The sequence below is a fragment of the Temnothorax americanus genome, unplaced genomic scaffold (genome assembly GCF_048541705.1).
Source record: "Temnothorax americanus isolate GAGA-0224 unplaced genomic scaffold, ASM4854170v1 Scaffold11, whole genome shotgun sequence".
Taxonomy (NCBI): domain Eukaryota; kingdom Metazoa; phylum Arthropoda; class Insecta; order Hymenoptera; family Formicidae; genus Temnothorax; species Temnothorax americanus.
The window spans coordinates 2,241,533-2,255,191 of NW_027509242.1; the positions used below are offsets into that span (position 1 = coordinate 2,241,533).

Consider the following 13,659-nt stretch of genomic DNA (forward strand, 5'->3'; position numbering starts at 1 on the left):
TAGAATTGCAGTCGTCAAAACACCGAGTCGTTGCTAAAAAATCATAGTTTTTATCACGTGTTCCAAACCGTTTTTGACCTTGACCGTCAATCCGTCAATCGTGGGAAGAATGACCTGAATGACAGGAACCTTGTGAAGGAAACGTAGGGTGAACGGACGTAATTAGCGAAAATCGCAGTCGGCAGTGTGCGAAAATGCAAGAGCCGCAGCATGTCGCGAACCCGTGTCAAGGCGAATTTTACACCGCCGCCGCGAAATATTGGGACCGCATCCCTCCCACGGTTAACGGGATGCTGGGCGGCTTTGGATTTATCTCGCAGACTGACATAAAAGGCTCTACGCTCTTCCTAAAATCTCTCTTCGAGGTACATATTGTTATGATTTAACCTATCAGTGCATTTCGTAAATCTCTTTACATTTTTGCATGTTCGATAAAAAGTAAATTAATTAAGTGAATAACATGTGTGTGACTTTTGTGAGATTGAATATATCCAATGTTCTTTTTTAATCTGGAAGTGACTGTGAAATATGTTGATATAAGAGAAATCGATAGCATGTCTCTCTCTCTCTCTCTCTCTTAATTTTGCATGAAGCATATATCTCGTCAAAAGTGTTGAAGAAATAATGTATCTAAAAAAAATTGTTTTGTTTTAGTTAGAAAATCCACCTTCCAAAGCGTTTGCCCTTGATTGCGGTGCTGGTATTGGTAGAATTACGAAGAACTTATTATTAAAATTTTTTAAACACATAGACCTCGTTGAACAAAATCCGAAATTTCTAGAAGTAGCAAAGATCTCCTTGGAAAACTATTCGTCGCGAATCAACCAATATTATCCCATTGGTAAATATATTTTATCTACAACAGATTGAGAGATTTGGCGTAACAGATATAAATATGTTCATCTCTTTTAAGGATTGCAAAATTTCTGCTCTACGGCAAAGAAGTACGATCTTGTATGGTGTCAATGGGTATTGGGACATTTGGAAGACGACGATTTGATAGAATTTTTTAGAAAGTGCTCGTAAGTTTGATTTTCGTTCTATCGTAGAGGAAGCACGAAGAACCGTTTCTCACCTTGTAATTTGGATTTGCAGATTGGGCTTGAAAGATAACGGTGTACTAGTGGTGAAAGAAAATGTCACAACCTCAAATAAAATAGAAACCGACAAGGAAGATTCTTCCGTAACAAGACCATTGAATACTTTGCGGTCTTTATTTGAAAAGGCCGATCTTATTTGCATAAAGGAACAACAACAGACTAAATTCCCACGCGGCTTATATCCAGTTTATATGTTTGCCCTTAGATCAAGAAATCAGTAAACCGATAATGCGCAATATACAAAACGAATTGTCTGAGTATTGTATATTCTTAGAGGTCTAAATTATTCTATTTAATTTGTATTTTCTCAAAAAAATATATATATATGTTAGTTTTCTAAGTGTAATTTTTTCAAGAAAAAGGATTTCGAAAAAAAGCGCTATATATCTTGTATATAGAAATAAAATATTAACTCTATAAATTCATTTTATACAAAAATTATTTTGTTTATAATTACAATAAATACACATTTCGCAATTACTCAGCGCGTAAAGTTCTATGTAAAAAAGTAGTTTTACTTTGGCCGTATCTTTTCATACATAAAACGTTGATTTGCATCTTGAGGGGAAGCATTTGTGAGTCGCCTTTTCACAGCATGGAAATGCTCCAAAGCAAAATTATAGAATTCATTTTCCATCTTCCACACAACCGATTGCTGGATCTTGTCTATTGTTTCAGATAATGGATTGAGTTTTTGCGTGGTTTGTCGTAAGTGTGACTTGTTATCTAAAATCAAAGAAAAGCATCGATATATTCTGATATTGTTTTAACAGTGATAATGCAATAAAGGAAATATATTGTCAAGTATTATATATATATATCTCTCGAAGAGGATAAATAATTGTTCTCACGAATACCTACTATGTAAAAAAACGTTGTATGCCCCTTTGAAAAACCGTGGTAGTACAATCTCCAATACCTCTACGAATTCGTTTAACTCTTCCGTCACTCCGACCAGGAAGTAATACTTTTGTAAATTCCGTTTGGCTTCCTCCAACGCCCAGCTGTTACCAATTTCCCTGCAAAAGATAAATCACAACGATGAATTGATAATAATTACTACATATCTCGATGTGCAGTCAGGAAATATAAAATCTATATAAAAGATTTGTTCAAAATGTTTTATTTCCAATTACGTTATAAGAGAATTACGTATAAAGAAAAGAGTTTACCAACAAGCTGGATCGTGGCCACAAAAAAATGGAATCTGTAGCCACATGTTATTAGGATCACAGTCGGGTTGTCCAATATTTATACACTCGTCAAATGTCTAGACAAAATTAAAAATGATTAGACAAATTTATTCTTTATATTCATATATTTTTTGCGGATAAATGCACAAACCTTTGTATCTCCATGTTTCTTCCTTATAACGTGGGGTCTAAAATTATCCCCGTATCTTAAGAAGTAATAATATGATACAAATCTGTCTAAAGGTTTTCTCAGTAAATTTATATACAAAGGCATACGTTTAGTACCAAATCTGGAAAATAAAAAGGTGTTAAGTAAAACGAATAAATATTTTTGTTTTGTGTAAAAGGTGCAAACCTTGCTGTACCTACTTTCCAAAATTTAAAAACGCCATGTGTCCATGGTAAAACGCTGGCTTTATACTATTCCAGTTTGATATGTTATTTGCAAATTGAACCTGCATATATCTTTACGTTAGTGATAAAATTCATTATAAGATACATGTATCTAAGCTTTTACAAAGAAAGAAGGAAATATGTAGCAAACAGAAACCAAGATGCAGACTTATTTTCTTGCTTTAGGCATATTTTTATACTGCTCTATCATGTAAAGTACTGTCGCGTATCTTACCCTACAGTAAGAAGATAATTCGAGAAGCAATTGTGCGTCTTAAACAAGATTCTAATGTGAAAGATCACAGGCTATAACCAAGCGCGGTACATGAATCTTCTTTAATGCATAACACACCTGGTTAGCGAAAGTAAGGGTGTGCATGTTATTCGTCACGTTAATGTGCAGCACATGATATTTGTTCTGCTTGCACAAATCGTAAACTAATCCCATGAAACTGGTGGACGCTGTCTTGGGCACTCTGTTGTATATCATAACGACGTCCTCCAGATCATCCTCGCTACCTCCTCGCGCCTCGACGCGCCTGTCGTCGTACCTAGCGTCGATCCGCACGACGGCGTCATCTGCAAAGGAAATCCGTGTTATTCCCGCGATCTGTATCGCGAGCAGAATCGGGACTGTGTTTCGAGGTTAGATTTGAACCACGTACGGAGCGATCTGCAGCTCTCCTCCACGTCGTTCAATCGCACTTGCTGATAGACTATTATGAAGATGAGGAACAGGATCAGGACCCATTGCGTGAACGGCAAGTTCCTCAGGATCATCTTACGTAGCCGCTCAAACCATACCTATCACCCGCGTCGGCCGCCCGCGAGGGTGCCGTGTCCGAAGTCCGAAGCCGAGCCGCGAAAGCTCGAAACGTACGCCAGGCGCTCAGGCGAGGTATCCTTTTTCCTTTCCCGAATATATCGGCCCCTTCTTTATAAACCGCACGCCAGTTTTTATGCGTCGACGTTCGGCCGACGAGCTCCGTGATATACCGCGTGCGTGCCGCGGCAAGGCGTAACTTTTTAGGTTAGAAAATTACCTGCGAAAACATACCTGCAATCAGTGCGATCATACCTCACACCCTCGAAGCAAGCATGGTTACGGTTGGTATTCTTGCGACTCGTTTGTCTTGCCGTAATTGTACATAATAAAATTCTTGAAGTACAATAAACGACTCGGTCTCGAGGTATAATAAATATATATAATGAATGGAAATAAAATTTGAAATATAATAAATTATATATTACATGGTGTATAATTTGCGATTATTTTACAGGGGACGCAACGACTGAATCAACAACGTTGAGAATATTAATGTATACATTTTATAGCGAACTTTGGGGTAAAAAAAGGTTCGATTCTGATTTCGCTAGTACACGATCGTAATTAACGAATAATTCCTATAAATACACAGTCGTCCTCGATTAGAGCTTCCCTTCTTCTTGTTTAGCACAATGTATCACAAATCTCATTATCAATTCATTAAATAGCTTATATAATATATCTATGTGCTAATTAATATCTAGGTTTATATTAATTACACAGATTAATCGCGATAATTTATACATCCCTGGACACTAGATCGGCGTTACGACATCGTGCATCGCGTACCTCCACGTCCACGCTCTCGCCACCTCCTCGAACTTCTCGCGGTCGTTCATATACATATCTCCTAGTTCTGGCTCCATGCACACCTGTTCACAACAGACATCGCACGTCAGCAACAATCCAAACACATTTATTACTGGTCTTGATAAGTGTATCAATATACATTAATATATAGCATCAATTTATATATATTGATTAAAATGAATAACTAAACGTTTGAAATATTTTTATTGAATAGACCGATTCTCCAAAAATGATGATACTTACTTGGCAATACGGATCCGTAAGCAGACTTTGTACACTGATAAGGACTTTAGATATTGTGAGAGCTAATGACCAATTATGATGTATCGAGTCTATTCCAACGTCTCCGTGTCTCGACACGTTCGGGTGAAGTATTTTCGTTAGAAACCTCACAACGGGTGGACACATGGGATAGCTGTAAAAAATATACGTTACATAGAATATTTATAATATAATGCACAGCAAGAGTTGTTTCTTTCTTGCGCTCATGAATATCCAAAGTTCTGTAAAAAGTAATCGATTTGAAAATGAACTTCCAGTCACACACATTCTGTGTCAAGTCTTTAGTTTTTGAGATCACTTTTATAATTGAATTTTAACAAACATTTTTTTCAAAAATTCTATTAACCAAAAAAAAAGGTAGAATCTTATGACGCGTGTAGTAAGTTTCTTTTGACGCGTACCTGAATGGAACTTGTAGATACAGATAAAACAATCCTCCCTCGTACGGACTACCCACTGGTCCCGTGATAGTAGCTTGCCAATGGCAGCACATATGATCGAGAGGCATCGCCTCGATACCTTCAGGCGGATCGATTCTCAAACTTTTGAGCTCGCTGCGTAACCTGTTCCTCCGCCAAGAGTTCTCCTCCATTCTGGGAGGGCTCGATCGCAGGGAGGTCTGCGCCAGACAAGTACGGCATGGTGCCGAGGAGGCCAAATAATCGTACACCTTGTACCAATTCTTGACGCAGCCGATAGGCTTGTACAGAGGCCAACGTAATTTCACGTGCTGCCGCCATTGTAGCTGAGTGACGTGCGTCGACAGCAGGCCGCACCATCGTCGACAGACGTTCGCCGCCGACCACAGGCTGATGTCGTCGAGATGCGAGAAGATGGCGAGCAGCACCTCAGGCGGCAATCTTTCCACCAAACCCGGCTCGTTGATGGGCTCGTGTTCGATGTGTTTGTGATTCGACAGTATCTCCAGCCGCTCCGACAGATTGTACGGCCGCGACGGTTCATCCGCGTCCTCGTACACCCTGTAATCCCAATGATACTGCGCGGCGTTGTGCCCAGGTTCGTTGTTCCGACCGTCGTGACCTAGCGCAAACATTTCCGGCGTACTTCGGCGTATATTATCCTCCATTCTGTCCTGCGGGTTTCGATCATTCCTGTTGGCGCAATTCTGATGGCAGTCGCCCCTCGTTCGGCAGACCGTACTCCGCAGGTCGAGACTCGCGTCGCGCGGCGCCGGCACGTTCCGCGCGAACGCCGCCACGCACTTGTCGACGGAATCGTTACTCGAATTGCTCTGCGGCGCGTGATAATTGCACTGGGGCGCCGCCGCGTTTTGATACAGCGCGTAACACCTGCGCGAAACGTTCGCGTTACGATTGAGCGGGTTCTGCTGCACGTTTGGGATATTGGGGTTGACGCTCTGCGGTGAATTTTGCTGCTGCTGGCTAGTTCTCCTCTCGTAGTAATCGGTCGGCTCGTCGTTTCCCGAATCTTCATCGTCCGTCTTCTGTTTTCAGAAAGCAAACACACGAGCATTAGTATCGATATCTATTGATAATGCGTGAATGTTAACGCGTTCGAAATAAATTTGTATTTATCGTACCTCGCTGAAAATTGGTACTTGGAGCAGATCGACGTCATTCGGGAATAGAAATGCGTGACATGTCGCGCAGACTGGTTCTTCGAAGCACGGCCCGTAATATCCATTACAAATATAACATGCTGTTGTCTGTAAATAAAAAATATTTACACGTCATACACATACGTGACTTATTGAGATGTGTAACGAGAGAAAAGCCACGAAATAACACAAAGATTTAAATTTGGTCAATCTATTGTTGACAAAAATATAATAATTTTATAATAATGAAGTTAACAGGTTCATAACAGGACCTCGCCTTAACGGTTAACCAAGTCGTAAGTAATTAAGTCAATAAACTCCTCGAGTAGGAAAATAATTTACGGATAAGTACAAATGTAAATGGTTCGATATAACTTTCTCTAACGCAGAATCACATGCGACGTCGCGGTCGCGTTATCGGCCGCGAAGTCGCAAAATTGACACGGAAAAACGTTGACGGGACACGAATCGAGAGACAACGGAGGGAGATATATGGGGCGGAAATCAGAGCTTACCGAGAATTGAAATTCGGGACAGGGGACGTATTCGATCGACTCGACGAAATCGTCCTCCAGGCTGAGGCTCAAGTCACCATTCTCGCTTATTTTCTCGCCGTTACCGTTCTGCGTGCAGTCAACAATCTTGTCGCCCGCCATTTTGTAACAATTCGTTCCGCGATTGTGTGGCGTGTGGCGTGCGGGTGCGGGATTCAACGTATAAAGTGCAGCACAGTCAGCAGTTCAGCAGTGCTGCCGACTGCTGCCAAAAGAGTTTCAGTCGACAGACCGACAGAAGTCGACAGTCGACAGTCGACTAGTCGTCAGTGGAGATTTGGAGAAAGAGAAAAGGCGCCAGACTTTTCTCCAAGAGGAGCAAGGTCATGATATAAGTGATATGATACATGAGAAAATATAACGCGGTGAGACTTGTGTCACTTGAGCGCATCAGATAATTTCACTGAATGCTGATTAAAACGCGCGTACATGTATGTATATATTTTTGAAATTTATTTATCGGCGCAACAATTATACACACCATGGTTATGTTACAGGATTAGACCAAGAGTCCAGTTTTGGAAAAGTTTAAAGTAAATATTCCAAAAAGCTGCTTCGACACCTTAAGTCACCTTTATTTTTCGTAATCCAAGTGGATCATTGCATTTACTTCATGGTAATTTTACGTTTTTATCACAGTAGAATAATAATAAATTTATTTTTGTTCAGAATTTGTAACTTTGTCCATTTTCAATGTAGATTAACTTTAATCTATTATAGCTCTAACTTACTTTTAATCTTTTTCTAATTATCAGAACTAGAAGAAGGTAAAAAGTAAGTAAAACCGAGATTAAAGTTAATCTGCAATATTCTATATTGATAGAAATTGATAGACATTGGAATTAAAAAAAAAGATAAACAAGTTGAATTGAGATTAAATTAAAATGCTCTTTTAATTTTTACATAGATACAAAAATAGGATGTGCTATTGCTTTATCAATTTTCATGTAATATGCTGAGGTACATATATGCAGGTATAAACAGAAAAACTAACACTAAATATACAACATTGTGAAAAGCGTTAATATTTATAACGCTCGTAAATTCTTTGAACTGGACAAATGTTCCAAGATATTAAAACGTTAATAGATTAGTTAACGGTCGTTAAATTAGAAGGCGAGTGAATTAAAAAAATATATTTTTTAACATTTTTTTCACACTTCGTGATATTCTGAGGTAGTGGAAGAAAAAAATTGTATTTTATTGTGCTTTTCACAAATTTGGTTCCCGTGCTTTATCTCCAGAATTATATAAATGGCGTCAGACGACGGATTTCAGCTGTAATACTGGTTGTTTAACTTCTGCGTTAGTTGGATTTGCTCACTAGGTCGAACTTCCATATTTTGTTTGGTCCAATTTCTGACACGTACAGGGCCTTACCGTACGGACACACAGCGATGGCGTGGGGCGTCTTGAAAGACTGGGGAAAAAGTACAATATTCTTTTTATTAAAAAAGAAAACGGTAAAGTATTAAAATAATTTTGAGCATCAGTACTCAAATGCGAAATTGGTCATTTTGATTCTCAAATGTATATCATAAATCTATAATGAGAGTACAGCAATCATCACATCGTCGAAAATATAAAATGTAATACTTACTGAGGATTCAGGACCCCAATATCCGGTTACGTTCTGATTCATGGGATCGATGGTGAAACCCTGAATCGGTATATTTCTAGATGACACGCCGTTAACAGCGTAAATGAAACCATCTGAAATTATCGATATAATATAATAAAGATATTTATCTCCCTTTTTCTTTTTACTTTATCATTTAAAAAATGACATTAGCAAATAATTAAAAGTAACGAGAAAATAGGAGTACGAATATTATGGTAGAGCGAGGATTTTAACACATTGAAAATGTTGATTTTAATACGATAATATTTATACAAAAAATTGCAATCATCGTGAATTACTTACGGTACGATGCAATTCCAAATATTCGGCCAAATTGCCGATGACGAATCGAATAGGGGGGTTCCACATTTTGACTAAATCCGGAATACGTCACGTCCAGACACACAATTCTCCAATTTTCGCGATCGGCGACACATACTTGTCTATTTGGCAAGACTGTCAGGGCATGCGGGATTCTCAAAGTAATCCATCCTAAAACCGCGAATTAATATTATTTAAACACACAAAAATATATGTTGAAAGTATACTTTTACAAGGGAAGAGAATATGTCTTAATACATTTAAGGATTGGTACAAGCAAAAATTTAAGAAGACCGTACATTACTATTAACGATATTAAACGTACTTTCGTCAATGGTGTACTTGGGGTTGCCTCTTTTATCAAACAGTACTAATCTATTGTTGCAATATCCGTCAGCGACAACGATCTCGCCACTCGGTAAAACCGCAACCGAGGTTGGCTGACAGAAATGTTCTATGTCGCTTCCAGGCTCGAATCTTTGACCGAGAATCAGTTGAGGGACGCCAGAAGCCGAATACTATATAATTTATACAGATATTAGCCTCTAATATTTAAAAAAACAACCATGATTATAACATGTTTTAATAAATTATAGCTTCTTATTGACTTGTCAGTTACTTGACTTGTCAATATAATTTTAATACATGTGCATATCCATCATTTATTAACAATGAAAACATATTTGTGATCTAACAATAAGACGTTTTATAATTACAGCGCAACATTTCACGTGTTAGACGGCAAGATTTATCGGCCAAGATTTGACGGCAAGATCTCATTTGTGTCTTGAAATATGCTTTGATGTGGATTTCTCTACATACCTTGAATACTTGATGGAGAGCAATATCAGTCAACCATATATTCCCAAAGGGATCGACGTGGATTCCATGCGGTAAATAAAACGTCTGATTTCCCCAACCACTTATAATATCGCCGGTTTTCGGATCCAGCGTTAATACTGTGTTATCACGAATGGGACCTCTGTATTTTTCTTGGTACTCTACATCTTCGTTGAAAGTGCTAAAAATTAACACGTTATAAATTTAAAAAAATTAAATATGTAATTGATCAGGGAGATACAGCTAGATTTTCCAAAAAGTAAAAGTTATATCGAGATATTAAAATGAATTGAACAAAAATTATCTCAAAGTTAATCGTAATTCTCATTTTTTAATTATAAAAGCTATAAATATAAAAGTATTATATAAAGAGAGTGCATACATTTAAATAATTCAGCAATCGTTGCTTTTTTAGAAAGTATGAAATTTAATTGTTATGCCTTTAATTTTTATTCGCTAATTTATTGATGACTTACTCGTAATTCCATGTTCTATCTCCGCGGTGAAAAATCACGAGATTCCCCATCGGGTCCACCGCGACGCCGGAAACTTCGCCAAGATTTTTGGGACTTTGCCAGAAATGATTTTCAACGGGATGCAACGGCGTGTGGAACTGATCCTGCGTAATAACGACAACGAGAATAATGGTAAATTCCTATATGCACATGACAAGACAGGATTATTATGTTATTATAATATTGTAAAACATAATTTTCAGGGCAATGTTGGAGATATAATGTCTTATAATAAATCCTCGAATATCATTTTACGAAATTATACGGATTAGTAACGACTGAAGTAAACATGTGCTAATATTAATTTTTAAAATTTTCGCATACGTGAACATTATTTCATTATTGCGACGTAGCAATGTATCAAGATGTGATGTCAAATATAAATTAGTTATTTGGATATATACATACGTGAAAGCTTCGGTAAGGAATTTCGAATTCATCCAAGTTATTTCCATCGTCGAAGTTTCCATTGTCGATATTGGACGTAACGCTTCTAAATATCACTATTGCGAGCACCGAGAGAACTCGAGGGAATCGGTTTCCTCCATCCGCCATTGTTTCTCTACTCGTCCATAAATTTCGCAGCTGACGGGATCCAAACCGAGGAGTTGAATGAATCAATAGTACGCGCAAGCGCTTGTCGAATTTAAATTGCCACAACTTGGGAATATAGCTCCATCAGGGGAGATTAATGCAACAAGTACGTTAGGAACTGTAGGAAGTGATCGATCATCCAACATAATATAAACAAAAGAATTCAAGATACTTGGGATACAGCGAGCTCGATGACAAATTCGATTACATTAATGAGTGAGAGGAAGAGATATAAACCTAAAGAATTGTTTTATTATAAAATTAAATTATAGATCGAAATGAGAGAGAGAGAGACAACTCGTGTAATATCGCCAGTATAAAAGGGATTATAAAATCTTTAAAAATTAATAACGTAACAGGGTAACGTGATGGGGTTGAGAACGAGAATGCATTAAGATAAAGTGGGAAATAATTGGGATCTCTTGATAAACTCCAGTGATAAAATTAATAATTATTACTTCTCCTAATTATTTTGTGATGTGATATATAACTAACAATAAGTTTTTGTTATAATTTTTAATTGTTTGTTGGAAATTTATTGCGTAGTTTACCCGACGGTAGCGATTACTCAACTTCGACTTGAATGGATGTGTCCTGGGAAGTATACAGGAAACGAGCAGTTGCAATTACATCGACAAACAGAAAATAACAGGTTGAATTACGCTGATTGGTGAGAAACAGCTGTTGCGCCAGCTATCGTTGGAAATCAACTGCGTCTACTCCAGAATCGTGAGGAAGAATTCGCCGGTACAATCAGACAGGTGGGCGCCGGGTCGATATTCGCGCGCAGGTGTCCTGGTTACTGCCCTAGGAAAGCGGGTAGAAACGCCGGGCGATCGTATCCTGGAAACCATTGACGTCATAGTTTTTCTCTGTTCGCAGAGCAATCAATAACTCTCTGCAATCTGTATTGTTTGGTCCAGGCATGCACGTGCATAACGCTATGTGCGATAGATTTAAATTAAACGGAAACTGGAGTCTGTAGTAATTAATTTTAACGTTATTTCGATATATTCGAGCCATATTTTTATAAATGAAATTGTGAATGAAGGGAAGGATTAACGAAATTTTGCATTACGAAAAATGAAAGCAAAATTTTGCTTTAACGTCAAAGTAATACGTCAAAGTATGTAAAATGAATCTGTGGGACAATAAGTGGATTATTCACAAATTACTCCATTAAAGTTTTATTAATAGTGATCACAACGAGTTTATATAACATAGCAATTATAAATTCTTGGCAGCGTGAATGTTCGTCGATGCCCTAATACAAATTGCTCCTCCAAATGCCTTCTGAATATCATCCTTTGAACATTATACAATATTCCCGTCTATGCCCTAAACAAAGCTGCTAATAGAAAATTACCTTTGGAACAATCGTGTCGTGTCTTAACCGGTGAATAAATCTGCGAAACTCTTGCGAGCGCCGATTTTGATTTTAAACGGGAGATGTTTGATTTCTCTCGTATTGCCATTCCTGTAAAAAAAACCGGATCAGTTAATATTAGTTGAAAAGAATTTATTTTTGTGAAATTGTACCATTGGAAATAAGCGATTGTTTAAAAATATTTCAACACTTCTTGTCGTTTCCAGTATAATTAAATGTTGGACGTAATTAAATAAAATAGAAAATAATTGACTTTGAAATAAATTAACTGAATGATTTAATTAAGATTTAATTAATTAATTAAATTAAGATAATTATTTAACACGCAGAATGACAAAAGTTGTTGGCAACAAGAAAATGCATGCTACTGATTTAAAAAAATGATTATATTTACTTACCTTTTTTTGCGGCTTTTTATGAAACGGATTCTTATCGATTCTTTCAAATTCACCTTTTTCTTTACAGGGTTGGCATTTCGTAGCGTCGTTTATTTATCGATTTCGAGGGTTAACGACGTTTCCGGTTGGGTCCATATGTAGCCGGTGCGTGTCATGCTGCAGTGCGCGTCGTAATATCTTCCTGGTGCGCGGCAATAGGACCACCTCGGGCAACGACATCGGAACTTACTATGAAATTCTTCCTTGCATACCTCGTTCCACCAGCAAATCCTCTGAGAAACGTCAGAATTCGCTGTTTTAAATTCGCGAGTAAATCTTTCATTCTACAAATAATCGTTTTTAATTAAATAATATAAAACACTTGTGTTTAATCGTCTACCTCCGCCAAATAGCCCCTTACACTTTGGTCACTGTAATTTCTCTTGGTAATTATGTGCCGGGCGTTCGCCGAATATACCCTCGTACACAGAGCGAGTATCAATAAAAAACATAACGCAGTTCTGTCCTGAAAAAAGAACGGCATATAATTTACGCTGTACATAAAATCTGTATAAAGTTAATCAACATATGTTTCTCATTCCAAAAACAAGATATTACTTTAACAGTTTAATAAATTTTAAGTTTTATTAATTTCTGCCAAAATTTATTGCCTTTTTTTAGAGAATTTGATTTACAATTCTCTCAATTCCAAATTTACCGATTTACAATATTTGCAAACAAATAAATAAATCTTTTCATCCCTCAGTTAGCTGTCCCTTGGACGAATGAGCGTTTTGCAACGTTTGCCGCTGCGACATCACGGCGGATACCGAGATGACTAGGTGATTTTTTATTTTCGTACACGTTCACGCACACTTACATTTTCCATCATCTCTGCCTCTGCGTCTCGTGTAGAACAATGAACCCTATCCTCGATTCCGGATTACATGCGAAAAATACGGAGAGGGTGGCGAGCCCATGCACGCGAGCTGCATTTGCTCGCCGCGGTGTCACTCGCGAGGCATTATCCTTACGCGATGCAGTTCCTGAGGGAAGAGGGAAGGACATCGGGGCATGCGTACGTCCGTTTGGTGCTCGCTGACACCGTTAAGGGCTGCTCAGTCCCTCTCTTTCTCTTTCTCTCATCCCGCGGCGATCGATCGAGCGCTTCTGACGCACGGACGATGCGATCTCTCGGTAAGAAGCTAAAAATGACACACCGATATTCCGAAATAATAAGAAAAAGCGAAATAAGAAAGCTAAAGAT

The 13,659-nt window shown here is 38.0% G+C and overlaps 5 protein-coding genes and 1 long non-coding RNA gene across 13 annotated transcripts; 2 read left to right on the top strand and 4 right to left on the bottom strand.

Moving 5' to 3' along the window:
- The first annotated feature begins 14 nt into the window (after positions 1-14).
- Positions 15-1,525, top strand: Ntmt (N-terminal methyltransferase). 2 transcript variants are annotated; one of them, XM_077425789.1, is made up of 5 exons: positions 15-365; positions 655-706; positions 782-841; positions 914-1,022; positions 1,096-1,525. In XM_077425789.1, exons 1-5 carry the CDS (start codon positions 195-197, stop codon positions 1,319-1,321), a joined length of 618 nt encoding a protein of 205 aa, XP_077281915.1. In that variant the 5' UTR covers positions 15-194; the 3' UTR covers positions 1,322-1,525. The 2 variants fall into 2 exon arrangements, with proteins under 2 accessions (XP_077281915.1, XP_077281905.1); XM_077425779.1 differs by having other exon boundaries at positions 655-841.
- LOC143908262 (heparin sulfate O-sulfotransferase) lies at positions 1,522-3,696 on the bottom strand. Its single transcript, XM_077425766.1, has 7 exons — positions 3,352-3,696; positions 3,039-3,265; positions 2,663-2,748; positions 2,445-2,583; positions 2,273-2,370; positions 1,962-2,119; positions 1,522-1,826 (listed from the first exon to the last, which is right to left on the bottom strand). The coding sequence occupies exons 1-7, from the start codon at positions 3,464-3,466 to the stop codon at positions 1,615-1,617; spliced, it is 1,035 nt and encodes a 344-aa protein (XP_077281892.1). The 5' UTR covers positions 3,467-3,696; the 3' UTR covers positions 1,522-1,614.
- A 173-nt stretch (positions 3,697-3,869) lies between these two features.
- Positions 3,870-6,878, bottom strand: Morgue (modifier of rpr and grim, ubiquitously expressed). The gene is made up of 5 exons (XM_077425760.1): positions 6,699-6,878; positions 6,166-6,291; positions 5,006-6,069; positions 4,566-4,737; positions 3,870-4,384 (listed from the first exon to the last, which is right to left on the bottom strand). The coding sequence occupies exons 1-5, from the start codon at positions 6,837-6,839 to the stop codon at positions 4,268-4,270; spliced, it is 1,620 nt and encodes a 539-aa protein (XP_077281886.1). The 5' UTR covers positions 6,840-6,878; the 3' UTR covers positions 3,870-4,267.
- Positions 6,879-7,177: 299 nt separating this feature from the next.
- On the top strand, positions 7,178-13,043 carry LOC143908355 (uncharacterized). The gene is made up of 4 exons (XR_013260119.1): positions 7,178-7,353; positions 9,398-10,166; positions 11,175-11,389; positions 12,481-13,043. It is a non-coding gene; the product is annotated as an uncharacterized LOC143908355 (long non-coding RNA).
- On the bottom strand, positions 7,859-11,427 carry LOC143908306 (peptidyl-alpha-hydroxyglycine alpha-amidating lyase 2-like). Of its 4 annotated transcripts, none has more exons than XM_077425949.1 (8): positions 11,291-11,427; positions 10,443-10,619; positions 9,996-10,138; positions 9,502-9,700; positions 9,005-9,197; positions 8,662-8,850; positions 8,338-8,450; positions 7,859-8,157 (listed from the first exon to the last, which is right to left on the bottom strand). In XM_077425949.1, the coding sequence occupies exons 2-8, from the start codon at positions 10,587-10,589 to the stop codon at positions 8,044-8,046; spliced, it is 1,098 nt and encodes a 365-aa protein (XP_077282075.1). In that variant the 5' UTR covers positions 10,590-10,619; positions 11,291-11,427; the 3' UTR covers positions 7,859-8,043. The 4 variants fall into 4 exon arrangements, with proteins under 4 accessions (XP_077282075.1, XP_077282066.1, XP_077282060.1 ...); XM_077425940.1 differs by having other exon boundaries at positions 11,202-11,334; XM_077425934.1 differs by having other exon boundaries at positions 11,180-11,320.
- On the bottom strand, positions 12,503-13,592 carry LOC143908339 (uncharacterized). Of its 4 annotated transcripts, none has more exons than XM_077425963.1 (3): positions 13,273-13,588; positions 12,814-12,918; positions 12,503-12,736 (listed from the first exon to the last, which is right to left on the bottom strand). In XM_077425963.1, the coding sequence occupies exons 1-3, from the start codon at positions 13,282-13,284 to the stop codon at positions 12,503-12,505; spliced, it is 351 nt and encodes a 116-aa protein (XP_077282089.1). In that variant the 5' UTR covers positions 13,285-13,588. The 4 variants fall into 4 exon arrangements, with proteins under 4 accessions (XP_077282089.1, XP_077282100.1, XP_077282092.1 ...); XM_077425974.1 differs by having other exon boundaries at positions 12,503-12,685; positions 13,273-13,587; XM_077425966.1 differs by having other exon boundaries at positions 12,503-12,685; positions 12,793-12,918; positions 13,273-13,569.
- Between the last annotated feature and the right edge of the window lie 67 nt (positions 13,593-13,659).